General features: G+C 41.0%; 1 protein-coding gene across 1 annotated transcript in view; it reads left to right on the top strand.

The window, feature by feature from the left end:
- dnajc10 (DnaJ (Hsp40) homolog, subfamily C, member 10) overlaps positions 1-25,334 on the top strand; it is a 143,241-nt gene that overhangs the window by 44,219 nt on the left and 73,688 nt on the right. Inside the window, 8 exon segments of the mRNA XM_084314864.1 lie at positions 460-537; positions 959-1,002; positions 1,757-1,822; positions 6,406-6,471; positions 7,964-8,053; positions 20,877-20,984; positions 21,373-21,487; positions 23,979-24,106. Coding sequence (XP_084170990.1) covers positions 460-537; positions 959-1,002; positions 1,757-1,822; positions 6,406-6,471; positions 7,964-8,053; positions 20,877-20,984; positions 21,373-21,487; positions 23,979-24,106 — 695 coding nt within the window.

Raw genomic sequence — 25,334 nt, forward strand, 5'->3', positions numbered from 1 at the left:
GCACACACACACACAACACACAAATTAACTCATTAAACCCTGACTATACCAGTCTAATTTTCTTGCCATTACCAGAGATTGTCCCTGTCTTTGACAAATGTCATGTTCACAGGTGTATAAAGTGTGCTTTGGTAGATCTCAGCCTACCTTTCACACTGCCATTGATGTTGAAAAGGGTTGAAAATATGCTCAATGAAACTTGAAAGTTGCTAGGCATATATAATTAACCCTTGTGAGAATCACTTATTTTATGTTCCCTAATGTTACTGTATTACTACTACAAGCTATAAAAATCTGTGCAGCAAATGCGGGGACTTGCAATTTAGCAAAATTACTGTGATTTCTTGACATTTTCCAATTAAATGCACATTTAACCAAAATGTGTGGGTGCTTGCAAAAAAACTTATATGAACAATTTATATTAACGTGTTTATATTCTGTGTTCTGTTCTGTTGCTAGGCAACGTGTTCAGTGAGATAGAGAATGCGTTCTCATCGGGAATGGGGTGGCTGATCACCTTCTGTTCCGATACTGGAGGTAACACACACACACACACATCACTACATGATCAACAGCGTAGCAGGGAGGCCACAGTCAGAGCTACAGTATAGACTATACAAGGCTGCCTGTAACATAGCAACCAATGTTTTGTACATGCCAATGAAAGAGGCAACGGTTGCTATGTGTTGATATATTTTCTAAAGAGATTGTTACATTTCATATGAATTTGACAAGATGTTCTATATAAACAAGCTTCAGAGAAGAAAAAATAGCCCCTAACGTTTGTTACCGACACTTGTCATGGTTTTGTGTAAACCTTCCATTGACTGCAATTCATTTTACACTTCTGCTGGCAAAATTGGAGTTGTTCCTCTTCTTTGGTATTGGCTCATATGATGGCTGATGCTGGATTGATTGCTGTGTGGGTTAATGTATTGATTATATCTGTCATCTTTAGACTGCCTTGCGTCAAGAACCAGACAGAGGTTGGCAGGCATGTTGGTGAGTTTATTATTAGTATTTATTTATATTATTATAATTCTAATAATAATAATAATAATAATTTATTATACTGGTGAGTTTATTATTAGTATTGATATGTACTATACATATTGATGTATTATTATTACTACATTATATTACTTAACTCTTACATTATTATTATTGTTGTCTTGTTGACAGTTATTGAGAGTAAATTAGTTTGAATATGGCTACAGTGATGTCATTGGGGACACTGAATCCTTGTGTTGTGTTAATTACAGCACCATGAAATACTTGAGCTGTAATTAACACAACACAAGGATTCAATGTCCCTGATGACATAACTGGTGGCCATATTCAAAAACGAATGTACTTTCAATAACTGTCAAACTAAATGCATGTGTTTTGGTGAAGTGCCCCTTTAATACCATATTGCCAAATGCTATAATGGCCAATGCCATAATAATACCATAATGCTCAATGCTAAAACACTATAATGCTTCATACAATGCCAAAATGGCTAAGCTATGCAATGCTTACCCATGCTAATCGGCACTTGTGGCTATATTTATTATTATTATTATTATTATTATTATTATTATTATTATTATTATTATTATTATTATTATTATGATTATGATTATGATTATGATTATGATTATTATTATTATTATTATTATTATTATTATTATTATTATTATTATTATTATTTATTATTATTTATTATTATTTATTATTATTTATTATTATTTATTATTATTATTATTATGTGTAGGACGGTCTAGTCAAGGTGGGCTGGATGGACTGCAGCAACCAAGCAGAGCTGTGTGATAGTTTCCAGGTAAGACCAGCAAATATAGCTGACATCATCATCCTTATTTTTATATTACTGTTACTGTTATTGATAGTATTATTATTATTATTATTATTATTATTATTATTATTATTATTATTATTATTATTATTATTATTATTATTATTATTATTATTATTATTATTATTGTTATTATTGTTAGGTATTATTATCATCACAGACCTGCCAACCTGCATGTATTTTGTGTACCAACCAAGCAATTATTGGTCAAAATACGCAGGTACGAAAAGCCAGCAAAAAAAAAAAAAAAATCAGAAAAATGGCCGTCCATTTCCATTCATTCAGACGCAAAACAAAGCGAAAGAAAGAAACTTGTTCGTATTCTTCTGCCCCATTCTCGTTGCAATCAGCTCTCGTCTGGGATCGCTTTTGGAGCAGACGCTTCTTGGCTACAACGGTGGTCAATAATTCTCGCCATCAGCGGTGACTGGTCAGTTCAGGACCGTTTACAACCGGACGTGGTCACTCGTCGGAGCGGCTTGTCAAATGACGCTCGCCGGATATTTCGTCAAGACCCGAATCATGCAATAGGTTGAGTGTGGTGACGATCGAAAGGCGGCAAATTCAACTTTCAAACAATGTATCGGTTGATTGGTGAAAAATGCACCCCGGAGCCGACAGACGAGAGCAAAGTAACGCGAGTGTGACGGCCCTTATACGGGCCGTCGAACGGTAAGAGTTTTAAGCACACATCATATAATGAAATATTGGGTGTTTATAGAAAGGTTTAAAAGTTTAAAATCCCTAGAATTAACTCATTCTTCCTACAAGCACACGATTTGACACCAATTTGGGCAGAAACCCTTTACACTACATTCATTGTACATTTACATTTTACATTTAGTCATTTAGCTGACGCTTTTATCCAAAGCGACTTACAAGTTCTGTACGACAAGCCATCAGGAAGGGCACAACTCTATCAGCTGAGCAACAATGTTCATCAAAGTGTTGAGTGCTACAGTGTAGGTTAGTTTATTAGGACAAGTGCATGACAGTACGGTTAGTTAGGGTTAGATTTTTTTTTTTTTTTGTTTTTTTTTTTAATTCAGATAATGGTTGAAGAAGTGCGTCTTTAGTCGACGGCGAAAGATTGGACGTGATTCGGCTGTCCTAACTGGGGTGGGTAGTTAATTCCACCATTGTGGGGCAAGGACTGAGAATAGGCGACTTCTCTTTGATGACCCTCCCGGAGCTTGGATAGGAGTAGGTCTGAGGCGGCCAGAAGATGCAGAGCGTAGGGGTCTTGAGGGTGTGTAGTTAGAGACCATTGACCGGAGGTAGGCGGGAGCGGTTCCCTTTGCCGCACGGTATGCTAGGTCGAGGGCCTTGAAGCGGATTCGTGCAGCAATGGGGAGCCAGTGCAGGTCCCTAAGAAGTGGGGTGACATGGGCCGACTTCGGTAGGTTTGAGATCAGGCGGGCCGCTGCGTTCTGAATGAGTTGAAGAGGCTTAGTGGCAGTGGCCGGGAGGCCAGCGAGCAGTGCATTGCAGTAGTCGAGGCGGGAGATGACTGTTGATTGGACGAGGAGTTGGGTGGCTTCTTTTGTCAGGAAGGGGCGGATCCTTCTGACGTTGCTCAGGAGGAATCGGCAGGTTCTTGTCGTCGCTGCGATGTGAGCAGAGAAGTTCAACTGGTCGTCGAGGACAACACCAAGGTTCTTGGCGGTCGGGGACGCAGTCACAGCTGCATTCTCGACTGTGATTGAAAGGTCGGTTAGGGGGGAGGATTTGGCCGGCAGGTGGAGCAATTCTGTTTAGCTTAGGTTCAGTTTGAGGTGGTTGGACGTCATCCAGGCTGAGATGTCGGACAGACAGGCCGAGATCCGCTCAGAGACGTGGATATCTGAGGGAGGGAAGGAGAGGAAGAGTTGAGTATCGTCGGCATAACAATGGTAGGAGAAGCCATGAGACGTGATAATGTTACCCAGTGATTTAGTGTAGAGGGAGAAGAGAAGGGGTCCTAAAACCGAGCCCTGGGGGACACCCGTCCGCAGGGGGCGGGTGGCCGACAGGGTCCCTCTCCATGACACTTGGTAGGAGCGGTCATTGAGGTATGATGACAGCCATGTCAGCGCAGAGCCAGCCACTCCCATTCCTGCGAGGGCCGCAAGGAGGATCTGGTGGTTGACTGTGTCGAAGGCTGCAGATAGATCTAGGAGAATCAGGACAGAGGAGAGGCCTTTCGCTTTTGCTAAGTGTAGTGCCTCTGTGACCGCAATGAGGGCTGTCTCTGTGGAGTGACCAGTCCTGAAGCCTGACTGATTAGGGTCTAGGAGGTCATTCTGTAAGAGATAAGCAGTAAGTTGGTTGGATACAGCACGTTCAAGTGTTTTAGAAAGGAAGGAGAGAAGAGAGACAGGACGGTAGTTGCCTATGACGGTAGGGTTCAGGGTTGGTTTTTTTATGAGCGGCGTGACTCTGGCTTGTTTTAGGGAGGTGGGGACCACCCCCGAGTTGAGTGAGGAGTTGATGGTTGCAGTTAGGAATGGGAGGATGTCTGGTGCTATGGTCTGGAGGAGTGGGGAGGGTAGCTGGTCCAGCTGGCAAGTAGTCGGACGGTTCGACGTTACCAGTGTCAGGGTCTCTGCTTCTGTAATGGGAGAGAAAGATGACAGAGTGAAGGATGAGGTTCTCGATTCAGCATTTGGAATGGGTGGGGGTTGGGAGAAGGAGCTGCGGATGTTCTCCACTTTTTCCTCAAAGAAGATCGCAAAGTCTTCGGCAGAGAAAGATGAGGGAGGGGGGGGTGGGGGGGGGAGTGAGGAGGGAGGACATGGTAGCATGCAGTTTGCGAAGATTCTTGGCAGAGGCCTCGATCCTATGGTGGAAGAAAGAAGCTTTGGCATTAGTGATGGTTTTGGAGAATGTTAACAAGAGGTTGTGATATGTGTCGATGTCAGCAGTGAGGCGTGACTTTCTATACTTCCTTTCAGCTGCTCTCAGGACCTGTCTTTGTTCTCTCACTGGATCTGTCAGCCATGGACTGGGTGGGGAACGGCGGGCAGGTTTCTCAACGAGGGGACAGAGCTTGTTGAAGGAGGTTGCAAGGGCTGAACACAACTTGCCCTTATATGTTGAATAACTTGGTGATATGGCGTGTGCAAAGCGAAGTGGTGCACAAGTGCGTGAGCGTTACACTATTGTGGTACTAAAAATATTTTCCCAAGGTTGGCAGGTCTGTCATCATTATTATTATTATTATTATTATTATTATTATTATTATTATTATTATTATTATTATTATTATTATTATTATTATTATTATTATTATTATTATTATTATTATTATTGTTTATAATTATTAACTCATTGACCGCCATGCTTAAGTGCGCAAGAGGGCGCTAGAGCGCTACCGCTTTAATCAATGGGAGGACGGGGAGATTTGCGAGTGCTTAAAATATATCTTAAATTATGGCTATGGGTCTAATACACTCGTCGATTATGAATGAATGAATGAGAACTTTATTTAACAGATTGCAGAATTGGTACAATACAGTACGGCTCAATACACACAATTGTTAAGGGGATGCAGACCAGAGAAAGACGTTTGTCTTGTTTACATCAGAGTCCCCCATTTTCAATTCATAGACATTTATGACATACTCAACATACATGACATTTATGGCATATAGGTATTTAGTACTGATACATTTGTGACATATACGGTATTCAAATATACAGTACTGTTACCCATAGATCCTGACAGAGTATATACATATGATGGGGAGGGGACTGTACATTAGGAGGGGGTGGGTGGGTGGGAGAGGAATATACATACGGTGGTGAGGAGACTGTACATTTGGAGGGGGTGGGTGGGTGGGAGAGAAATATACATACGGCGGGGAGAGAATATATACATGCGGTGGGGAGGAGACTGTCTATTAGGAGGAGGTGGGGGTGGGGGGTTTGGACATTTACGGTGGCCAGTTTCGAATTGCAGCCTCCCGTAGGTGCTCTTTAAGAGCGGTTTTGAATGTGTGTAGGGATTCACATTCCTTTACAGCTTTGGGTAGGGCGTTCCACATTGATGTGGCATAATTGCGAAACGGGTTTAGTCCCTTGTTTGAGCCGAATCTGGGTTTAACATGATTTGTTGATGTGGTCGTTCAAATAGAGAAGGCATGTCAGTGGAGTGGGATGTTCTGATAGTTGAAATCGGGTTACCTCGCCTGATTATTTAAACCACGCCCGCACGGCTTGGATCGTCCCAAAAAAAAAAACGATACCATTCCCAGTGGAGTCCAATACCAGCCGGAAGGCGTAAGGGGCGGTATTTGCCCTTTTCCGAGCTCAGACTCATTCCCAACCATAACATCAGGCTGGATGGATTAAAATGAATGGATACCGCTAATAAAAGAAATAACGACCAAAACCCGACTACACTCGTGATTGGCGCTCAAGCGATGGCGAGTTAACCCGACTATACTCGTGATTGGCGCTGAATGAGTTAATAATTTTTTATTATTGTTATTATTTATAATAATTGTTACATATTATCATCATTATTATTCTTGTTATTATCATCATTACAATTATTATTATATCTTCAGGTGACCAGTGGCTCCACAGCTTTTTTCCCACCTGGGAGTTCTCTACAGCAGCCTAGCAGTGTCCTGGTAACGCACACATACACACACACTCACTCACACACACTTACGGTATATACACATTTATGCACTCACTCACTCACTTTTGTGGTATGTGCTTCACAGTAGGCTTGGTGTTCTTGGTGGGCCGTGAATACTTTCAGTTTTGTAATGAAGTTTGAAATTACCATAAAATATTCATGATAAAATATTAAACATTAAACATTAACATTACCATTAAACATTGAGATTACACATCACGAGTAAATTCAGTTTGGAAGTTGTAAAAGTGGGAAAAAGTTTGATTTACTTTATTTATTTTGCCTGAAAGGAAACAAAAAGTAAAACATGAGATGTAGACTTAAAGGTGACACAGTATCTATGTATTCATTCAGTATTTACACAGTATCTTTGTAGTCAGTATTTAGACAGTAGCTATGCATTATTCCGGTATTTTAGACGGTATCTGTTTCATTCTAGTGGCTGCAGTCTTTAGACAGTATGTGTACTGATACAGTATGTATGTATGTATGTATGTATGTATGTATGTATGTATGTATGTATGTATGTATGTATGTATGTATGTATGTATGTATGTATGTATGTATGTATGTATGTATGTATGTATGTATGTATGTATGTATGTATGTATGTATGTATGTATGTATGTATGTGTTACGACCCCTGTGGTTCTAAGGGTAAAGGGCTGTAACATAACAGTTGGTTGACAGAAAAGATGGACCACGTTTGTAAACAACAATGATATTTATTGAGAGATGCAAAGGAAGCACATGTAGCTCAAGGGGGAGCCCAGGCCAAAACAACAAACAAACACCACTATACTCCAAATAAACCAATCTAATCTATGGTAAAAGAAATTACATTACCTAAACTACCCTTACCTAACCAAAACAGGAGAAAACAATATCCAAAGGAAATGGCAGCTCACCCCATCTGTGCTTCCTGAGAAAAGAGAGACAAAAACACATTAATGATACATACAACCAAATGGAAACATAACAAAACAATCTATAGGTAACAATGCTCTCTCTGTGGCCATACAATCACAAAGGCACTTTCACTATTACAAAGGCCATAAACAAGAAGGGATATTATCAAAGTACAATGCCACAAAATAACACTAGGCCTAGCCTCATGCCAGAGAGAGAGAGAGAGAGAGAGAGAGAGAGAGAGAGACTGAAGTGAGAAGCCATGTTTTAACAGGTGAGTGGTGATCCATGATTGGGTGGTGGGTGATGGGTGTTGATTGAGTGTTGGAGTCTGGAAAACCATCCACCAATCTGTGCTGTGCTGCTATAATGGAAGGGCAGGCCTGGCAGGGACCAATGGTGGAGGACGGGTGGAGGGAACAATGGCTGGAGGGAGGAAACAAAATGGAGCACACACACACATGGATACACACACTGGGGAATATATACATTGGGATGTAACAGTGTATGTGTGTATGTGTATGTGTATGTGTATGTGTGTGTGTGTGTGTGTGTGTGTATTCTGTTTCTAGTGGCTCCAGTCTTTAGACACCAGAGAGATCTACATTCAGGTCCTGAACCATCTGCCTGACCTGGAGCTGCTCACACAGCAAACCTTCAAGGTACACACACATACACACACACACACTAGTTTGCAAACTAGATCACGCACTTCAAATATGAACACACACTTCAAATATGTTCACGCACTTCAATGAACACACACTTCAAATAATATGATCACGCACTCCCTCTCCCAAAAAAGATTGCATGAATTTACCTGCACATATGCAAGGTATCACTTTTTTTGCCATATTTTGTTTGTGAGGTCAAAACAAACCAGCTGGCTTCTGCACACACAGCTGCTAGCCTTCTCTCTAAAATCAGTGCTGTTTTGGTTCTAGACCGGATGCCTCAGGCAACACTAGATTCAAGTGACCTGTGATGTAGCCTGACAGTCAGAGGACTAGGATGCTCTGATCTGCTGCACCACGTTCGCATGTGCAAAGCACATCTGTACAACTAACAAATGCACAAGCACACTGTGCCCATCATAATGTGTTAATAATATTTAGTAATATTAATAATGTGTTTGATAATGTTTAATAATATTAATAGTGTTTAATCATGTGTAATATTTGATAATGAACATTAATAATGTGTTTAACACTTTGGGTGCCGGCCAGAAATCCGGAAAATGACTGTGGATTGCCAGGATTCCTGGGCGATTTTAGCATATCTCATGATCTTAGCGGAGCTATTTCTATATTTTATATTATAACTATGGGGAAATGGTTTGGCTCATTTGACGACGACAAGTTGATGTACACAATGAAAAAAAACTTTTGTTTCTGCATGTCTTCGTTCGTTCACAATTACAAGTTAAAAAACGTCAACAAAGGGTAAAAATCCAGGTATATTCTTTAGAACAGGAGTTATGGGCTCTTTTATGAAAGGTGTGCCGCCGGCGACGCCGGGGTGATAATAGGTACTGAACGTGTTATAAAGCAATTTAGACTGGGATGGATGGATGGATGGTTTGATTGATAGATTGTTTTATAGATTATTTTATTGGTTTGATTGATAGATTGTTTTATTGTTTTGTTGTTTGATTGATTGATTGATTGTTTTGTTTGATTGATTGATTGTTTTGTTGGTTGTTTGATTGATTGTTTGATTGTTTTATTGGTTGTTTGATTGATAGATTGTTTGATAGATTGTTGGTTTGATTGATGGATTGATTGTTTTGTTGGTTGTTTTATTGATTGATTGATTGATTGTTTTGTTGGTTGTTTGATTGATTGATTGTTTGATTGGTTGTTTGATTGATTGTTTGATAGATTGTTTTATTGGTTTGATTGATAGATTGTTTTATTGTTTTTTTGGTTGTTTGATTGATTGTTTTGTTTGATTGTTTTGTTGGTTGTTTGATTGATTGTTTTATTGTTTTATTGGTTGTTTGATTGATAGATTGTTTGATAGATTGTTTTATTGGTTTGATTGATAGATTGTTTTATTGTTTTGTTGGTTGTTTGATTGATTGATTGTTTTGATTGATTGATTGATTGTTTTGTTGGTTGTTTGATTGATTGATTGTTTGATTGTTTTATTGGTTGTTTGATTGATTGATTGTTTTGTTGGTTGTTTGATTGTTTGATTGATTGATTGATTGACAGTCCGACTGACTGACAGTCCGACTGACTGACAAACTTGAAATGCAGTAATACTATTATATCGATCAGGTGGGAATATATTGTATTGATCAGGTTAGTAGATATTGTACCGATCAGGTATTATAGATCATGTGCATGCAATAAACTAAAAAAAAACATTTAGACTGTTTCTCATTCATGTACTGTGCATAATCTGCTCCTGTGTTGTAGACAGTGTTGCTCTGTACCTACCTGTTTTCCAATTTATTCGTCCATAAATGATAAACACATTCATAAAGTAATAATATCTTGTATTGATAATATATCAATTAGTTTCACCTGGAAATACTACTACCTTATCAACCACCATGCCTGGCGCTAATGAACAAGTAAGTTATAACTACTGGTGTAGGTCCAGAAAACATTATTATAAAATACAGAATACTTTACAATGCAGAAAACTTGAAACTGATGAAATGAACATTTTTATTGCAAAATATGTTCAATAAACTGGGTGACAAGTCATCAGTACCAACCATTGTTGCTGTGCATTAGACACATATGCTGGTAACATTCACAGTATAAAATTATGGTAATTTACCAAGACAATACCTTATAAAAAGTGAACACTGGCTGATGATAACCAACCATTGTTTCAGTGCATTTAGGAGTTTGCTGGTAACATTCACAGTATAGGATTATGGTAATTTACCAAGACAATACCTTATAAAAAGTGAACACTGGAGGATAATCAACCATTGTTTCAGTGCATTTAGAAGTTTGCTGGTAACATTCACAGTATAGGATTATGGTAATTTACCAAGACAATACCTTATAAAAAGTGAACACTGGCTGATGATAACCAACCATTGGTTCAGTGCATTTAGGAGTTTGCTGGTAACATTCACAGTATAGGATTATGGTAATTTACCAAGACAATACCTTATAAAAAGTGAACACTGGAGGATAATCAACCATTGTTTCAGTGCATTTAGAAGTTTGCTGGTAACATTCACAGTAAGTAAGTAAGTAAGTAAGTAAGTAAGTAAGTAAGTAAGTAAGTAAGTAAGTAAGTAAGTAAGTAAGTAAGTAAGTAAGTAAGTATTTATAAAGCACCTTTCATACATGTTATGTAGCTCAAAGTGCTGTACACAAACATAGGCATATATAACTATAAAAGTAATAAAGTCACAGTGATCAGTTAAGATCAATGTATAAAATAAAATAAAAAATAAAAATAGAAATAAATAAATAAAAAAGATGGATTATGGTAATTTACCAAGACAATACCTTATAAAAAGTGAACACTGGCTGATGATAACCAACCATTGTTTCAGTGCATTTAGAAGTTTGCTGGTAACATTCACAGTATAGGATTATGGTAATTTCCAAGACAATACCTTATAAAAAGTGAACACTGGAGGATAACCAACCATTGTTTCAGTGCATTTAGAAGTTTGCTGGTAACATTCACAGTACAGGCACGTCACATGAACTACAGGGCGTATCTTACTTGGTCTCTCGCATCGATGACTGCATTGTCCATTGATAAATGGATGAAGCGCCAGATGATCTGTGGACCAAAAAATATCCAATACATGCTTCCAAAGTATATAAATAAGAGGCCAATGGACTGCATTAGAAAAGTGTGGTATGTTACCTACAGTATATACTTTTATAAACTGGGTGACTGTCAGCAACCATTGGTTCTGTGCAAACGGTAAAAATGAGGGGGGAAAAAGATAAATAAAAAAATAAACTATATACACACAATGCAAATTATGAATGGAGTCGATACAGCTAGATCGCTAACATAACGTCTCATCTGCAAGTGGTCCAAACATGCCTATGCAATATCGACAACCGTGGCCCAAATACATGTGTTCAACGCATTTGTCTTGTACAGAAAACAGTGCAACTACCCATACACTATACTATACTATACTATACTATACTATACTATACTATACTATACTATACTATACTATACTATACTATACTATACTATAATATACTATACTATACTATACTACACTATACTATACTACTCTCAGCTAGCTATACTATGTACCGGTACACATGGTTCTGTCTGTATCACACAATGATGGATTATTTAGAAGTAATCTGTACTTCTGTGTGCCGGATTATTTAGAAGTAGTCTGTACTTCTGTATGACAACTAATAAAGAAACTATTTAGAGAAATCCCTCTTTGTGTGGTACAGAGCGAAGCATTTGTCACGATGCAGGGGGACTTTGCACAATGTGCAAAAATATCTGGTCTCACTCCTGATGCCACGCCTACTGCAGACCCGACATTTCCTACACGGTAGCTTTCGCTTGGGGGTGGCTTTGTATGCAACCATTACATGCTTCACAAAGCCACCCACAAATCTGCTCTGCGGGTCCCCCAGTGGGGCCCTAGGGTCGTCACGCCCCACCTGCTCAGCCCCTGCCTCCTCCTCATCCCCACCCCCTGCCTCCTCCCCTGCCTCCTCCCCTGCCTCCGCCTCCATCTCCGCTGTCACCCCAGGAATCTTCTTCAGACCATCTGTGTAGGTCCGCGCCACAGCCCTGGTGAACCGGAAGAGGTTGTAGTAATGCCCTTGTGGGTGCTTTTTTTTGTACAAGACAAAAGCGTTGAACATACATATTTGGATCAGATACATCACAAACTTTTTGGTCCACTTTCTAGTCTTACGTGTAACCGGATAGTACGAGATGTTCTGATCCAGCTGATCGACGCCGTTCATGAATTTATTGTACGACATGATTGATGACGGCTTGAGCATCTCCACCCTCAGCGCTTTGCCCTTCTTCTGCTTCTTCCACACCATCGCCATTTCCATGGTGTCCTCGTGGTAGCTGCTGATGGTCTTCACGATCCTCTTATCGCGCCACGATCAGGACCTCCTTGTTGTTGACCGCAATGCGCTCCCCCACACCGATGTCACGTTTGGTCACGTTCTTGATGATGGCTGGCTCCCCCCGGTGCTTCCTGAGGGTACCACAGACGTCGGTCCTCAACTGTCGGAGCCTGGCGGACATACGTACCGAGTTGTAGAAATTGTCCATGTACAACGTATATCCGGCCCCAGACAGACGTCCAAGCAGACCGACGACCGTGTCCCCCAGGAGCGAGCCTTCCCGACAATATGGCTTAAATGCAAAGCAATATCCTGTGCGTGATTCGCACAGGAAGTACGACTTGATGCCATAGCGGGTGGGCTTGTTGGGGTTGTAGACCCGGAAGGTCAGGCGGCCTCGCCATGCCATCACCCCCTCGTCAATGGCGAGCTCACGTTCAGGCTGGTACAGGTCCTTGCACCTTGCGTTTACATGGTCGACTACAGGGCGTACTTTACACAATTTGTCTAACTTCCAGGGATGTATTGTCCGCAAAGTGGAGGAATCGCCAGATCAATTGAAACCGGTTGCGTGGCATGGTCTGCGAGTAATATGGTGTGTACATCATGTCGTCAGTGGTCCACATCTGGTCCACGCGAGGCTTCCGCAAAACACTGCTAAGGAAATTGAGTCCAAGGAACTTCTTCAGCTCCTTCAATGTGAGGGGCTTCCAAAGCAGTGCCCTGCTACTGGTTAGCGTGGGGTCCAGCCGGGCAATGGACTGATCAGCGTAGAGGTTCGTCTGGGCAACAATGGAATTCGGAAAAGCATCCGTCAGGAACAGATCCATCCATTTTGCAGGCCGGTACGATTTGAGTGCCGCGGCGTCCTGGAGCAACCCCGGTTGGGCTGTGAAGGGGATCCTGTGAGGCACCCAGCCCTCACGAGACCAGGCATTCTCCTCTTCCTGACGGATCGCAGCCCTGCTCTTCGCTCCTCCGCGTCGCACGCCACGACCTGTCAATTATACAAATATACTATAACACCCCTACTGTAGACAAACATTCATATGCCACGTAGTTACAAACTGTGTGTGAGTGAATGAGTGAGTGTGTGTGGGGTTCAGATGTCAGAGCTGGACGTGGTGTGGGGTCAGAGGTCAGAGCTGGAAGTGGTGTGCAGAGTGAGGCCAACTTACCGCTCTTAGATGTGCGTTTCCGCCCTGCAACGGGTTCCGGCATGTCCAGACTAGCATCCAGTTCTAGAATCACATGATGTAATACATTACACTAGGGCAACGTATTGTCATTGTATTTACATTATATATATATATATATATATATATATATATATATATATATATATATATATAGCATTATGTGTTATATTTTATGTACAATTACCTGCAGGAGTAGAATGTGATCCTATGTCGTTGCCAGTCTCTGCGTCACTCTCTGCGGGGTCTGCGCCAGAATCTGAATTGGATTAAATTCATTCAGTAAGTAAGTCTCATAAAACACAATAGTAATACATTTACATACATAAATGTAGTTAGTACATACCCAAGCATGTTGGTGTATCAGCCCCGGGCTCTGTGTCAGATCCTGTAATGAACACAAAATAAATCAGCGGCCATTGTACATCAAAGCATGGAGTAGGGCCTTTTTTTTTTTTTACAAGGGCTTGTGTGTGTGTGTGTGTGTGTGTGTGTGGTGTGTGATATGCAGGCCTCGCCATAGTTCAAAGGTGTTTGAGAGGGTTCATGCCTTTGATGTGGTGTGTGTGTGTGTGCTGTAATCAATGATATTGGGACTATGCTAAATGAAATAGCATTGATTACAACACACACACACACACACACACCACATCAAAGGCATGAACCCTCTCAAACACCTTTGAACTATGGCGAGGCCTGCATATCACACACCACACACACACACACACACAAGCCCTTGTAAAAAAAAAAAGACGCCCTACTCCATCTCACTTCAAACAGGCCTACATGCCATGCACCCCAACTTAGCACATGGTGGCATGCACAGCATGCAACTATATCACTTACATTGATAGCTACACACATCAAAGGGCGTGCACCTACACACACACACACAACAAAGGCTGTGCACCCCAACTTAGCACATGGTGTCCTGCACAGCATGCAACTATATCACTTACATTGATAGCTACACACATCAAAGGGCGTGCACCTACACACACACACACACACAACAAAGGCTGTGCACCCCAACTTAGCACATGGTGTCCTGCACAGCATGCAACTATATCACTTACATTGATAGCTACACACATCAAAGGGCGTGCACCTACACACACACACACACACAAGGCCATGCAACCTAACGTGTAGCACATGGTCATCAACTATCGATTTGAACATGCACGTAAAACAATATTCACATTGCAACATGACGTACCATTGCCCCCTCGACCACCACCGCGTCCCACGTCTGACTCGTGCGATGAATCAGACCCATAAGTACACCTCCGACCCAAATCGAGATCATCGTCAGATGACTCCGGAGCTATAATATAATAAATGCATATTGGCGTTGGTTTGGCGAACTAACGTTACATATTCACAGTATACAATGAATCAATTAGCGTTAGGTAAATCATCAAATACACGTTTCACACACACACACAATCACATATAATAAATGCATATCGGCGTTGGTTTGGCGAACTAACGTTACATATTCACAGTATACAATGAATCAATTAGAGTTAGGTAAATCATCAAATACACGTTTCACACACACACACAATCACATATATATAAGACCGTGTAATTACCTGGTGGTTCCCAATCGGCGCTCCCATCAGATTCATGGGTGGTCGAATCGCTGTCCGCTGACTCGGATGAAGAAGCTATGACCACAGCGGCAGCCTTCCTCTTCCTCGAACTGCGTCGGGGAGAGCCGCTCCCGGGGCGAGACGCGTTGCTGGGCCCAGCAACGGTCTCACGGCTCTCTCCGATCGGAGCTACCAAAGTCGTTGGTGCTGCTGCTGGAGCTACCAAAGGTCCGGTCGTTGGTGCCGCTGTTGGAGCTACCAAAGGTCCGGTCGTTGGTGCCGCTGCTGCAACCGCGGGTCCAAACGCCAGCTTCGTTTGAACAAACCGATCCGCTGTCGGTTTGTCGCCTCGCTTACCTACACTACGTCTCCTCATACTGAACTAATAATCTAAATGGAACTACTAACTGATCAAACTACTATTACTACTACTGAAATATACTACCTAGACTACACACTAATCCCTCACAATAGTACTACTACTTAGCACGACTAAGTACTTTCTAAAGCACAGCTGAAACCTTACAATTATTCTGATACTACCACTATACTGTATAACACTATAAATATAGACTATAGGCTGATCTCAATTCAAATATCTCTCTCTCAATCTCTCTCTCTATCGCTCTATCTATCTCTCTCTCTCTCTCCCTCCAAAACCTCGTCGATTCTGGGATCGCGCAAACTTTTTATACCTGTGGTCACATTGGCCAGGTATGCTGGCCAATCAAATGCCAGATTCATTGTGGGGTACAATATTCACCCTCATGTGATAGTGTTAGAAAATAGGGGGACACTGCCACCTAGTGTAATTTGAGAGGAAATGCAGTTTCCTGTTCAAACTTTCTGCCAAAAGCTCCGCGGTGAAGTTCAGACGGGGAAAATCGAAAAAAGATGTAAACAGATCAAAGACGCTGTAAAGCGTCTTCGGCAACTTGAGCATGGCCGGGAATGACGCTGTAAAGCGTTTCCCGGCAGTTAAAGTGTTAATATTGAATAATGTGTTTAATGTTTACTATTTAATAATGAACATTAACACATTGAACGCCAAAAACGAGTATACTCGTTATTGCCCGCCATGCGTTGTGCGCCAGAAACTAGTTAACTCGTTTTTGGGATCAATATTTCATTTTTATCGCCATGGCATTCATAATTCATCCAGCCTCCCTCCGGGACTGCAGCTGGACCCTGTCTGATATTGCAACGCGTCAATACCGCCGCCTGGTGGATGTCCGGCGAGTTACACTCTAAGCCAAACCAGAAGTGGCGCTCGGTGCATCGAGGAAATCCCTCCGGCAGTAATATCTTGTTACGTGGATCCAGACAAACACTCAAGTGCATGGGATCACTTTCGAAACGCAATAATCAATATGATTTCGGCGTTTATTGCGTCATACAAACGGGAAATGGATCTAGCAGATCGACGTCAAATAATTGGAATATTTTTCCTCCAGTCTCATCGGCGAACGGTAAGAGGAACATAACGTTATTTTCAGCCCGATTGTTTATTCATTTCATGGCAATACATCTGATCAACATATCAACCCATACTAAATAAAGCCGTTACTGACTATCAAGGAATTATAAACGACCCCCCCCCCCCCCTTTCCTTCACGCATGATGAAGCATAATGTATACCGATCATATACATTTGAAGTTTTTAATATAGCGAAAAACGCCAATCGATAATCTATCATATGCGTCAGGGCCTATAATCGCGTTTTAGGAATTACTGCAGAAAACCTTAAAAACATACTTATATTCTCGATGGTATTAACACAACAATGTATGAATGAAAAAATATAACGTTCCCACATCCGGAACGATAGATACCCGATGTTGAATGGGCCATAGTAATGTCGATATAGCTATAATATTTAAAAAGTTATAGCCCTGCAAAGAAGGTAAACATCTCCATAGGGTTACAGCGCTGGCAGACTGGGCATACTGCGTGGCAATCAAAGTGTTTATACTGTGTTTAATAATGAACATTTTAGTCTCGAGGTCTTCTAGACAGGGTTGTCCTTTGAGCCCCAGGCTTTCCCCCCTATCCCTGGAGCCACTAGCTGAATTTATAAGACAAACAGAAGAAATTGTCCCCATAACAATTAAAGATACCTCTCTCAAAATTGCTCTTTATGCGGACGATTTACTGATCTTTATGCAATATAATTTGGTGAACTATCAGGCTTCAAAATCAACTGGCCCAAATCTGCATGCCTGCCCCTTAACACTTTGACTGCCCATCACAAGTTTTTTATTAGCGATCTGAAATCATATTTCATCAACCAAGTCTACCGTTGGAAAATCAACCACTCCAGGCGCTCAGATGTGAATGGTAATTCACCCTTTTGGATTGAACTCAATGAAAATGAATGAGAAAAAAAAAAACGGAATCCACGTCATTCAACCGCCGTCGACCAGTTTCACTCTGGAGTTTCAGAGCAGCAGGGATTGTGTTTTTACAGTATACACGGTGAATCAATAAAAATCGATTTTTTTCGAATGGCGATCAGGAATTGGAATAATCAATTTGGCTACCATCTGATCTCAGGTAAGGAATCTATGTTACCAGTCTTAGGATGATCAGACTTGTTTTCACGGAGATATAAGCTTTTATGTGATTATGTGATATCGCTGATTGACTGTGCGAGCGGTCAGGAAATAGGATAATCGATTTTCAGCTCGCGGTCAGAGTGTGCATGCGTACACATATACTATCGATAATCTAGCATTTATTTGAAAACGATTCATGACATGGCCGAAAAATGACAACGTTCTAGAATATTCCAGTAAAAGGCGATTATCATGGAATGTCTTAATTTCTCCATGAAAACGAGTGCTTTTCAAAATGCTAGAAAACGGAAATGAAGCGATAAAAAAACAATCTGCTACGACAATGTTGACTGGAAAATGAGTCTGATAAGCGATGGGCAGATTAGACACATAGCCATAATTTAAAACATAGATTAGGCGATATTAACGCTAACATTGAAGTGGTGCTGGGCATTCAAGGGGGAAAAATGGAATTAAGCTTGGGCAATCAAAGTGTTAATGAGTCAGCTAGAGCTATCGACCTCCCAGCAGACATCCCCATAGTTGAACATTTCAAATACCTCGGCATTGAACATTTTCCCACCCTGAATCAAACTCTTAAGCACAATTATTACATGGCGTTTTAACATTTGCCGAAATGCTTGATTGTGATTGGTCAATAGCGCTCGTCAGAGGTCTGTTATTACTCGATAACGGACCTCTGCCGAGCAATAATGACCGCTGTTCGCAGCTGAGCAATCAAGCCCACTGACGCACACTGCATCAGTACAGCCAATCAGACACACCTGCCGGCTGCCGGCGAAGCTGCCGGCGATGACAGCGCGGAGCGACAACAGAACTGCGTCTGCATTTGATCTCGTCTTGTCGATGGTGTAAAATGAATTAGGTATATTGTTAGTAAGTTAGCCATGTAATAAGCGGGATAATGTATAGCGAGGCGCCTCGGTATTCTAAACTCCGTGTCGGTCAATTATTTTGCGACAATGATCTCGTATTATACAGGCACGTAGTTGTACAATAAAATACTTCAGGACCTCAATAGGTGGTCGAGCCTCCCCAACTCACTACTAGGGTTGGGCACCGAGAAGCGGTTCTAATAGGAACCGGTTCCTAAATTCCGGTTCTGGAACATATTTGCATTTCGATTCTTAATTTCGATTCTTAAAAAAAAAGAAAAAAAAATTTTACGTTGTTAATTAATACCCTAGTTACAGTACAGCAACCAAATTAAACTGTACCAAGTCAACTGACAATGTGAATAATATGAAAAATATTTAAGATTAAAAAATAAATCTCCTGAGAAATAAGCTGTGACCTATTTTGACCTGCACCTCAAATAACCGGAATCGAGAATAGTTTAGAACAGGAATCGAAATGGAGAATCGGAATCGTTCAAATCCAAACGATGCCCAACCCTACTCACTACAGGCCCGAGCATCGATTATCAAAATCAATGTATTACCCAGAGCAAACTTTATTAGTTCAATGCTCCCCTTACCCCCCCCCCCCCCCCCCCTCCCCTCCAACCGACTCCTGGCGCAAACTACAATCTACAATATCTAAACAAGCAGCCGAGAATCAAAAGAACCACTGCTCAACAGAGGAAAAGGGACGAGGGTCTAGCAATCCCGGATTTTTAATTATATTTCTGGTCCTTCGCACTTGATTAACTGGTTTGACCCCGAGGTTGCCGTGGCGTGGCGTGCCTTGGAGGAAGCAACAGTCTCTCACTAAGACTATAAGATGTAATCCATTCCAACACCTCGATTTAAAAAAAAATGGCAATTACGATTTGGTAATCTGGTCTTCTCCCATGTGGTTCAGATGTGGCGTAACGCACATAGGTCTTGCGCCATCAAATGCCCATGGCACCTCGACTCCCCATTATTTCATAGCCAACAATGACTTATTTTGCATAAACCCATTATTATGAATGGCAATAGCGATTAAAAGAAATACTGTGAGAAAAACGTAGATCTACATTTCTGTGACGTAGCCGGTACTCAACGGTTGGGCGACAGAAACGTAGTTATACGTTAACTGGTTCCCGGCCAACCACGGACATGTCCGTGTTTCGGATCCAACGGTAGAGGGCCAACCACGGACATGTCCGTGGCAAGGTTGTTTTGGCTTTTATTCCATTTTAATAACTTACTCAATGTCACCGAGCGGCACTGCAGATTTACCCCACTCTTGGAATTCTGAAAAGTGCATTACCGGACAGATCCTCGTAGGGGCGCTGTCTCGATAATTCAGTGTTCCCTGTGGCAGAACGGTGCTTTCTTTTTCTTTTTTTTTTTTACTTTGAAAGGAGTTTACTGTTAGCTGGAATCTATACGTGTAGCCTGTAGCTTGGAATACCTTTTGCGACGGCGAATTCACTATGCAGTAAAGGAATATATCATCAGCCAATGGACATCGATCTACCAGCTGGCGATCGATAACTGGGAAATCCTTTTGGGGATCCAACTGGCCCACGGTAAGATCGTTTTCACGTAAATTACATGCTGATCAGGCCTTGTTATCATAGCCAACCAGGTGATCAGCGAATGTGGCTACTGAGGCTAACGCAGTTATTGGTAATCAATAATCAGAAACAACGTCCCCCGCCCCCCCCCCCCCCTTTCAACGCTGTTCGATTTAATGTTATTAGCTTAGCGCCCTGTATCTCGCCTTCCAGGAAATATACTAGACCAAATCCCATATAACGCTTATATTCACGAGGCTCTAAAATGAGAACGTATTGATGACATTTTCTTTTCTTTAAGCCATTTTGAAGGGACAGTTTATGGTCTCAATTGACAATGAGAATGGACAGATAGCAATACTATAAAGTATAGATTTAGCTCTACAAACAGCCTCACGCACAATGCAAGTCTGTTTTGAAATGCTGGCCTTATAGAGTGAGATTAGACGGCCCCCAATGGCCGGGAATGTGTTAACGGCACCCAATGTGTTAATAATGTCCCATATGTAATCATATCAATACTGATATAATGTTTCATATTTAATCATATCAATAATACATTTAATCATGTTTAATATTTAACTATATGTATAATGTGTTCATATGGTTAGAACAAGCTGGCCCATCATCGCTGGCTCCTCAGCTTCTCATTTGGACAGAAGCCTCCAGCTTCCGAGTACAAGAAGCTAAAAGCTCTCCTCAGGAATGACCATATACAGGTACATGTCTATTTGACTACCTTGTCCTTATCCGTCTTTCTCCCTGCCTGACTACCTGTCTGACTACCTGTCTGACTGACTGTCTGTCTATGTAACCGTCTACCAGTCAGGCTGACTGTCCCCTCTGTCTGTCTATCTGTCTGTCTGTCTAACCATCTTTCTGTTTCTAGGTTGGCAGGGTGGACTGTGTGACGGACCAGGATCTCTGTGCTTCTTTCTACATCCAGAAGCCCTGTTTGTCCCTCTAACCATCTACCTGTGTGCCTGTCTGCCTGTAGGTTGGCAGGTTGCACTGTGTGCCAGACCAGGATCTCTCTACATCCAGAAGGCCTGCCTGTTTCTCTAACCATCTACCTGCCTGACTACCTGTCTGTCTATCTGTCTCTAGGTTGGCAGGGTGGACTGTGTGACAGACGCAGATCTTTGTGCTTCTCTCTACATCCAGAAGACATGTCTGGTCGCCTTCAAAGGACATGGTGTCCACGACTTTGAGATCCACCACGGTCTGTCCTGACATCACCGCTGAACACATCCCATAATACTCCACCTCTCACTGGTTCACTGGTTCCTAACATACTGAACACATCCCATAATACTCCACTTACTGGGGACTATTTATTTTGTGCCATACTGCCATTCACTTGTTTGTGAAGCTGTATGTTAGGAATAGGTGTTAACCACATCCCATAATAATTACATATGATGACTAGTCGGTCCTTCCAGGAAATGCTGATTGTGCGATCGCAAGAATTAATCAAACTCTTATATCTTCAATATTTGCTGTGGCTTGCAATTTGGCTAAATTCCTGCTATTTCTCATTATTAACCATTTCCAAATCCGAGCCATATGTGTGTATATATAATAACTAGGGATGTTCGATATTGGCTTTTTTACCGATATACCGATGTTGTCCAACTCTGATGTTGTCAACTACCGATATCAACCGATTCCGATATATGCAGGGTAACTAACATTACGTATCTCTTGTCGTGGAATTGACACAACATTATGCTTACTTTTGACAATAAAAGTATGCATTGATGTGTTTGATTGATTGATTTCACTGGATGCATTCAACAAGGCATTCTAAATGTAAACATCTGTGCATCTCTCCTTTCTTCTCTCTCTCCCTCTGGTTCTCACTCTCCATTTATATTTTCCCTCTCTTTCCTTCTCTTTCCCTTATTTATTGTAATTTTCCTTGTATACTATTGCTACTGTAATTTTTTATTTAATTTACTTTATAATTATGCATGTACATAACCTTGTTTTTGTTGCAGCCTCCTCCCTTCCCTCAAAAGGCTTGCTTTTTGGTCAGGCTGCTTTTGTATATAAGAATTTGTTCTTACTTGCTTGCCTGGGTAAATAAAGGTTAAATAAAAATTTAAATTTCGAAATTAAAAATGAAAACGATAATTTCCGATATTACATTTGAATGCCAATATCGGCCGATAATATTGGACATCTCTAATAATAACACAACGTAGCAAATGCTTTACAGCTGCTATCACAAAATGGTTAGGGAAAGTAATCATAAGTACTTACTGGAGTTTTCAATATAACGTTGAATGGTGATCCATTTTGTGAATAAATTAGTTTTCTGATGAAACAATATCTTCGTTTTCGTCTCTACAATCTGTTATCAACACTTCTATCTAACATTAGCAAGCATAGCGTAGCCCGACTTGACTGTGTTAACACTAATGTTACAAGTGTAACAAGTTTGTTGAAAGGCTGTTCATCATTGCATACAACTTTAATCCAAAAGTCAGTTCGGAAACTGTATAAAAAATTACTTTACAGTAACTACCACACCACACACTTTTACTAATTAACTAACACATAGAACTTAGCAAGGCTCTAAATTCATGAGAATTAGGCTACCAATTTGGTTTGAGGCTTTGGATGAAGTAAGAGAACCCCTCAAATCTTTCCTGAACTTCTCATTTTTGCCAACTCACGCAATTCTTCAACAAATAAACCACATAAAATTGCCAATTGCATTGCAATATTCTTGAAAAGTCGCTGCAAAATCAAGCATTTTTTATTGTGACAGTCACAAAAAAAAAGAATCCTGGAGGGACTGACTAGTGGAGAGAAACATTTCTTAAAGGTGTATGTGATGGATTTAGATTAGATTAAAATGTATTGTCATTATACAGCACAAGTACAGTACAACTAAACGAGAAGAGTGCAAATGTAGCAGTAAAGTGCAATAGTAATATACAATGTACAGGTGATTAAACTACATATCAAATATATAAATTAGTACTACTGAGTAATAGCGCTAATCAGGTGTATGTACAGAGTTGTAGTATTAATATGTACAGTGATACAGGTATACAGTAGTAGATACAGTAGTAAGTCATACTGGTCAGCAGCATAACTATTTAGATTAGGTAAGGGATATGTACAGATATAGATATAGTATCTACAGATATGTGCAGTATGTACAGATGGATGTGGATAGATATATATACAGAAATAATAAATATATATATACAGCATTATTGTACGTGCTATCATACAAAGTTGTATGGGTTATATGCAGGTGTATAAGTAGGTATATAGAAGGATTATAATTATGCAGGTTACATTCAGACAGATATGGATATATACTATATATACATATATTTGTGGTATATATAAATGTATATATGCCGTATATACAGCACTGTTTGTACATGCTATCATACAGAGTATATGGGTAGACTATAGTATGAGGTGGGTAGTTAAGATTATTCTGATTACTATGATTAGATAGAGAGGATGTGGGTAGGAGATGGTAATAGTAGATGGAGATAGAGGTAGGAGACAGAAATGGGAGATGGAGATAGAGGATGGAGATGGACACGGAACGACCCGTCAAACAGAGAGACAATTTCACTGGCTCATCTGATTGGATTTGAGGGTTTAACAGCTATAGGTGTTGTGTGATGTTTGTTTAGCCATATAATGTAATTGTGTGTGTGTGTGTGTGTGTGTGTACACAGGTAAAGACGTGCTTTATAGCATTGTGGCTTTTGCCAGAGAAAGTGTCAGCGCCCATGTGACCACACTGCAGCCCGACAACTTTCCCTCAGACAGGAAGGAGCCATGGCTCGTCGACTTCTTCGCTCCGGTTAGTCAAACGGCGTGTGTGTGAGAGAGAACATCTAACACATGGTAAAGACATCATTCATTCATTTAATCTTGAAGGATCATTGAGCGCAAGCTCTCATTTACAAGGACATTGAGAAATACAGCACATAATACATAAAAAAAATTGTGTAGGAACAGAAAGTCAATCAATTAAATATTTAAAATAATTAATAATAATAATAATAATAATAATTCATTTAATTTATATAGCGCTTCTCAATGACCCGAAGTCGCTTACAGTAGTCGGGAGCAAAGTAAAAACAGAGAAACAAAAACAAAGAAACAACAAAGAAACAAAAACAAAAGGAACATGAGACCATGGGGGGAACAGGGGAAGACAGCATGAGATAGCTCAAAAAGACAGAGCGGCAGGAGACAGACATCAATCAGGTTGGAGGGGGGGGGGGGGTTGAAGGCAAGGGAGAACAGGTGGGTTTTGAGGCGAGCTTTGAAGGTGGAGAGTGTAGGGGAGTCTCTGATGGACTGAGGGAGGGAGTTCCAGAGGCGGGGTGCAGTGCGAGAGAAGGCCCGATCACCAAAGTTTTTGAGTTTGGATGTCGGGACAGTGAGGGAGGCAGTGGAGGAGGACCGGGTGGGGCGGTAGGGAAGAAGGAGATCAGTCAGATAGGGGGGGGCCAGGCTGTGGAGGGCTTTGAAGGTGAGGAGTAGTGTTTTAAAGTTTATGCAGTGTTTGATCGGGAGCCAGTGTAGAGAGTGGAGGACAGGAGTTATGTTAGGGCTGGGCGATATGACCAAAAACGTTATCGCGATAAAATTATAAAATTATTTTCATATAATTCGATATCGATAATTATCGTCGATATAATGTCTGTCAAGTTTAATTAACTTCTAATATGCTGCTGCGAATGTCTCAAGTCGAGTTGATGTCGTCATCAGTCCGCGCACGTTAACAGTTAGCCGACAAGCGGAGTATCTCATGACAATAAATATGACACTAAAATACTCTCTTCCGCCACAATATATTGAAACGACGTCCACTCCCACACTACTATAAACGTGGCCTCAGAATTCAAAACACACATACTCGGCACGTAAATATATAAAACAGTGCCGTGCAAGCTAGGTATCCTAGCCAGCCTGTTGCTTCTAAGCGGTGTATTCCACGACAATGTGCTAAATATGACACTAAAATACTCTCTTCCGCCACAATATATTGAAACGACGTCCACTGTATACCCCACACTACT

This window comes from Notolepis coatsorum, assembly GCF_963971535.1.
Source record: "Notolepis coatsorum genome assembly, chromosome: 5".
Lineage (NCBI taxonomy): Eukaryota > Metazoa > Chordata > Actinopteri > Aulopiformes > Paralepididae > Notolepis > Notolepis coatsorum.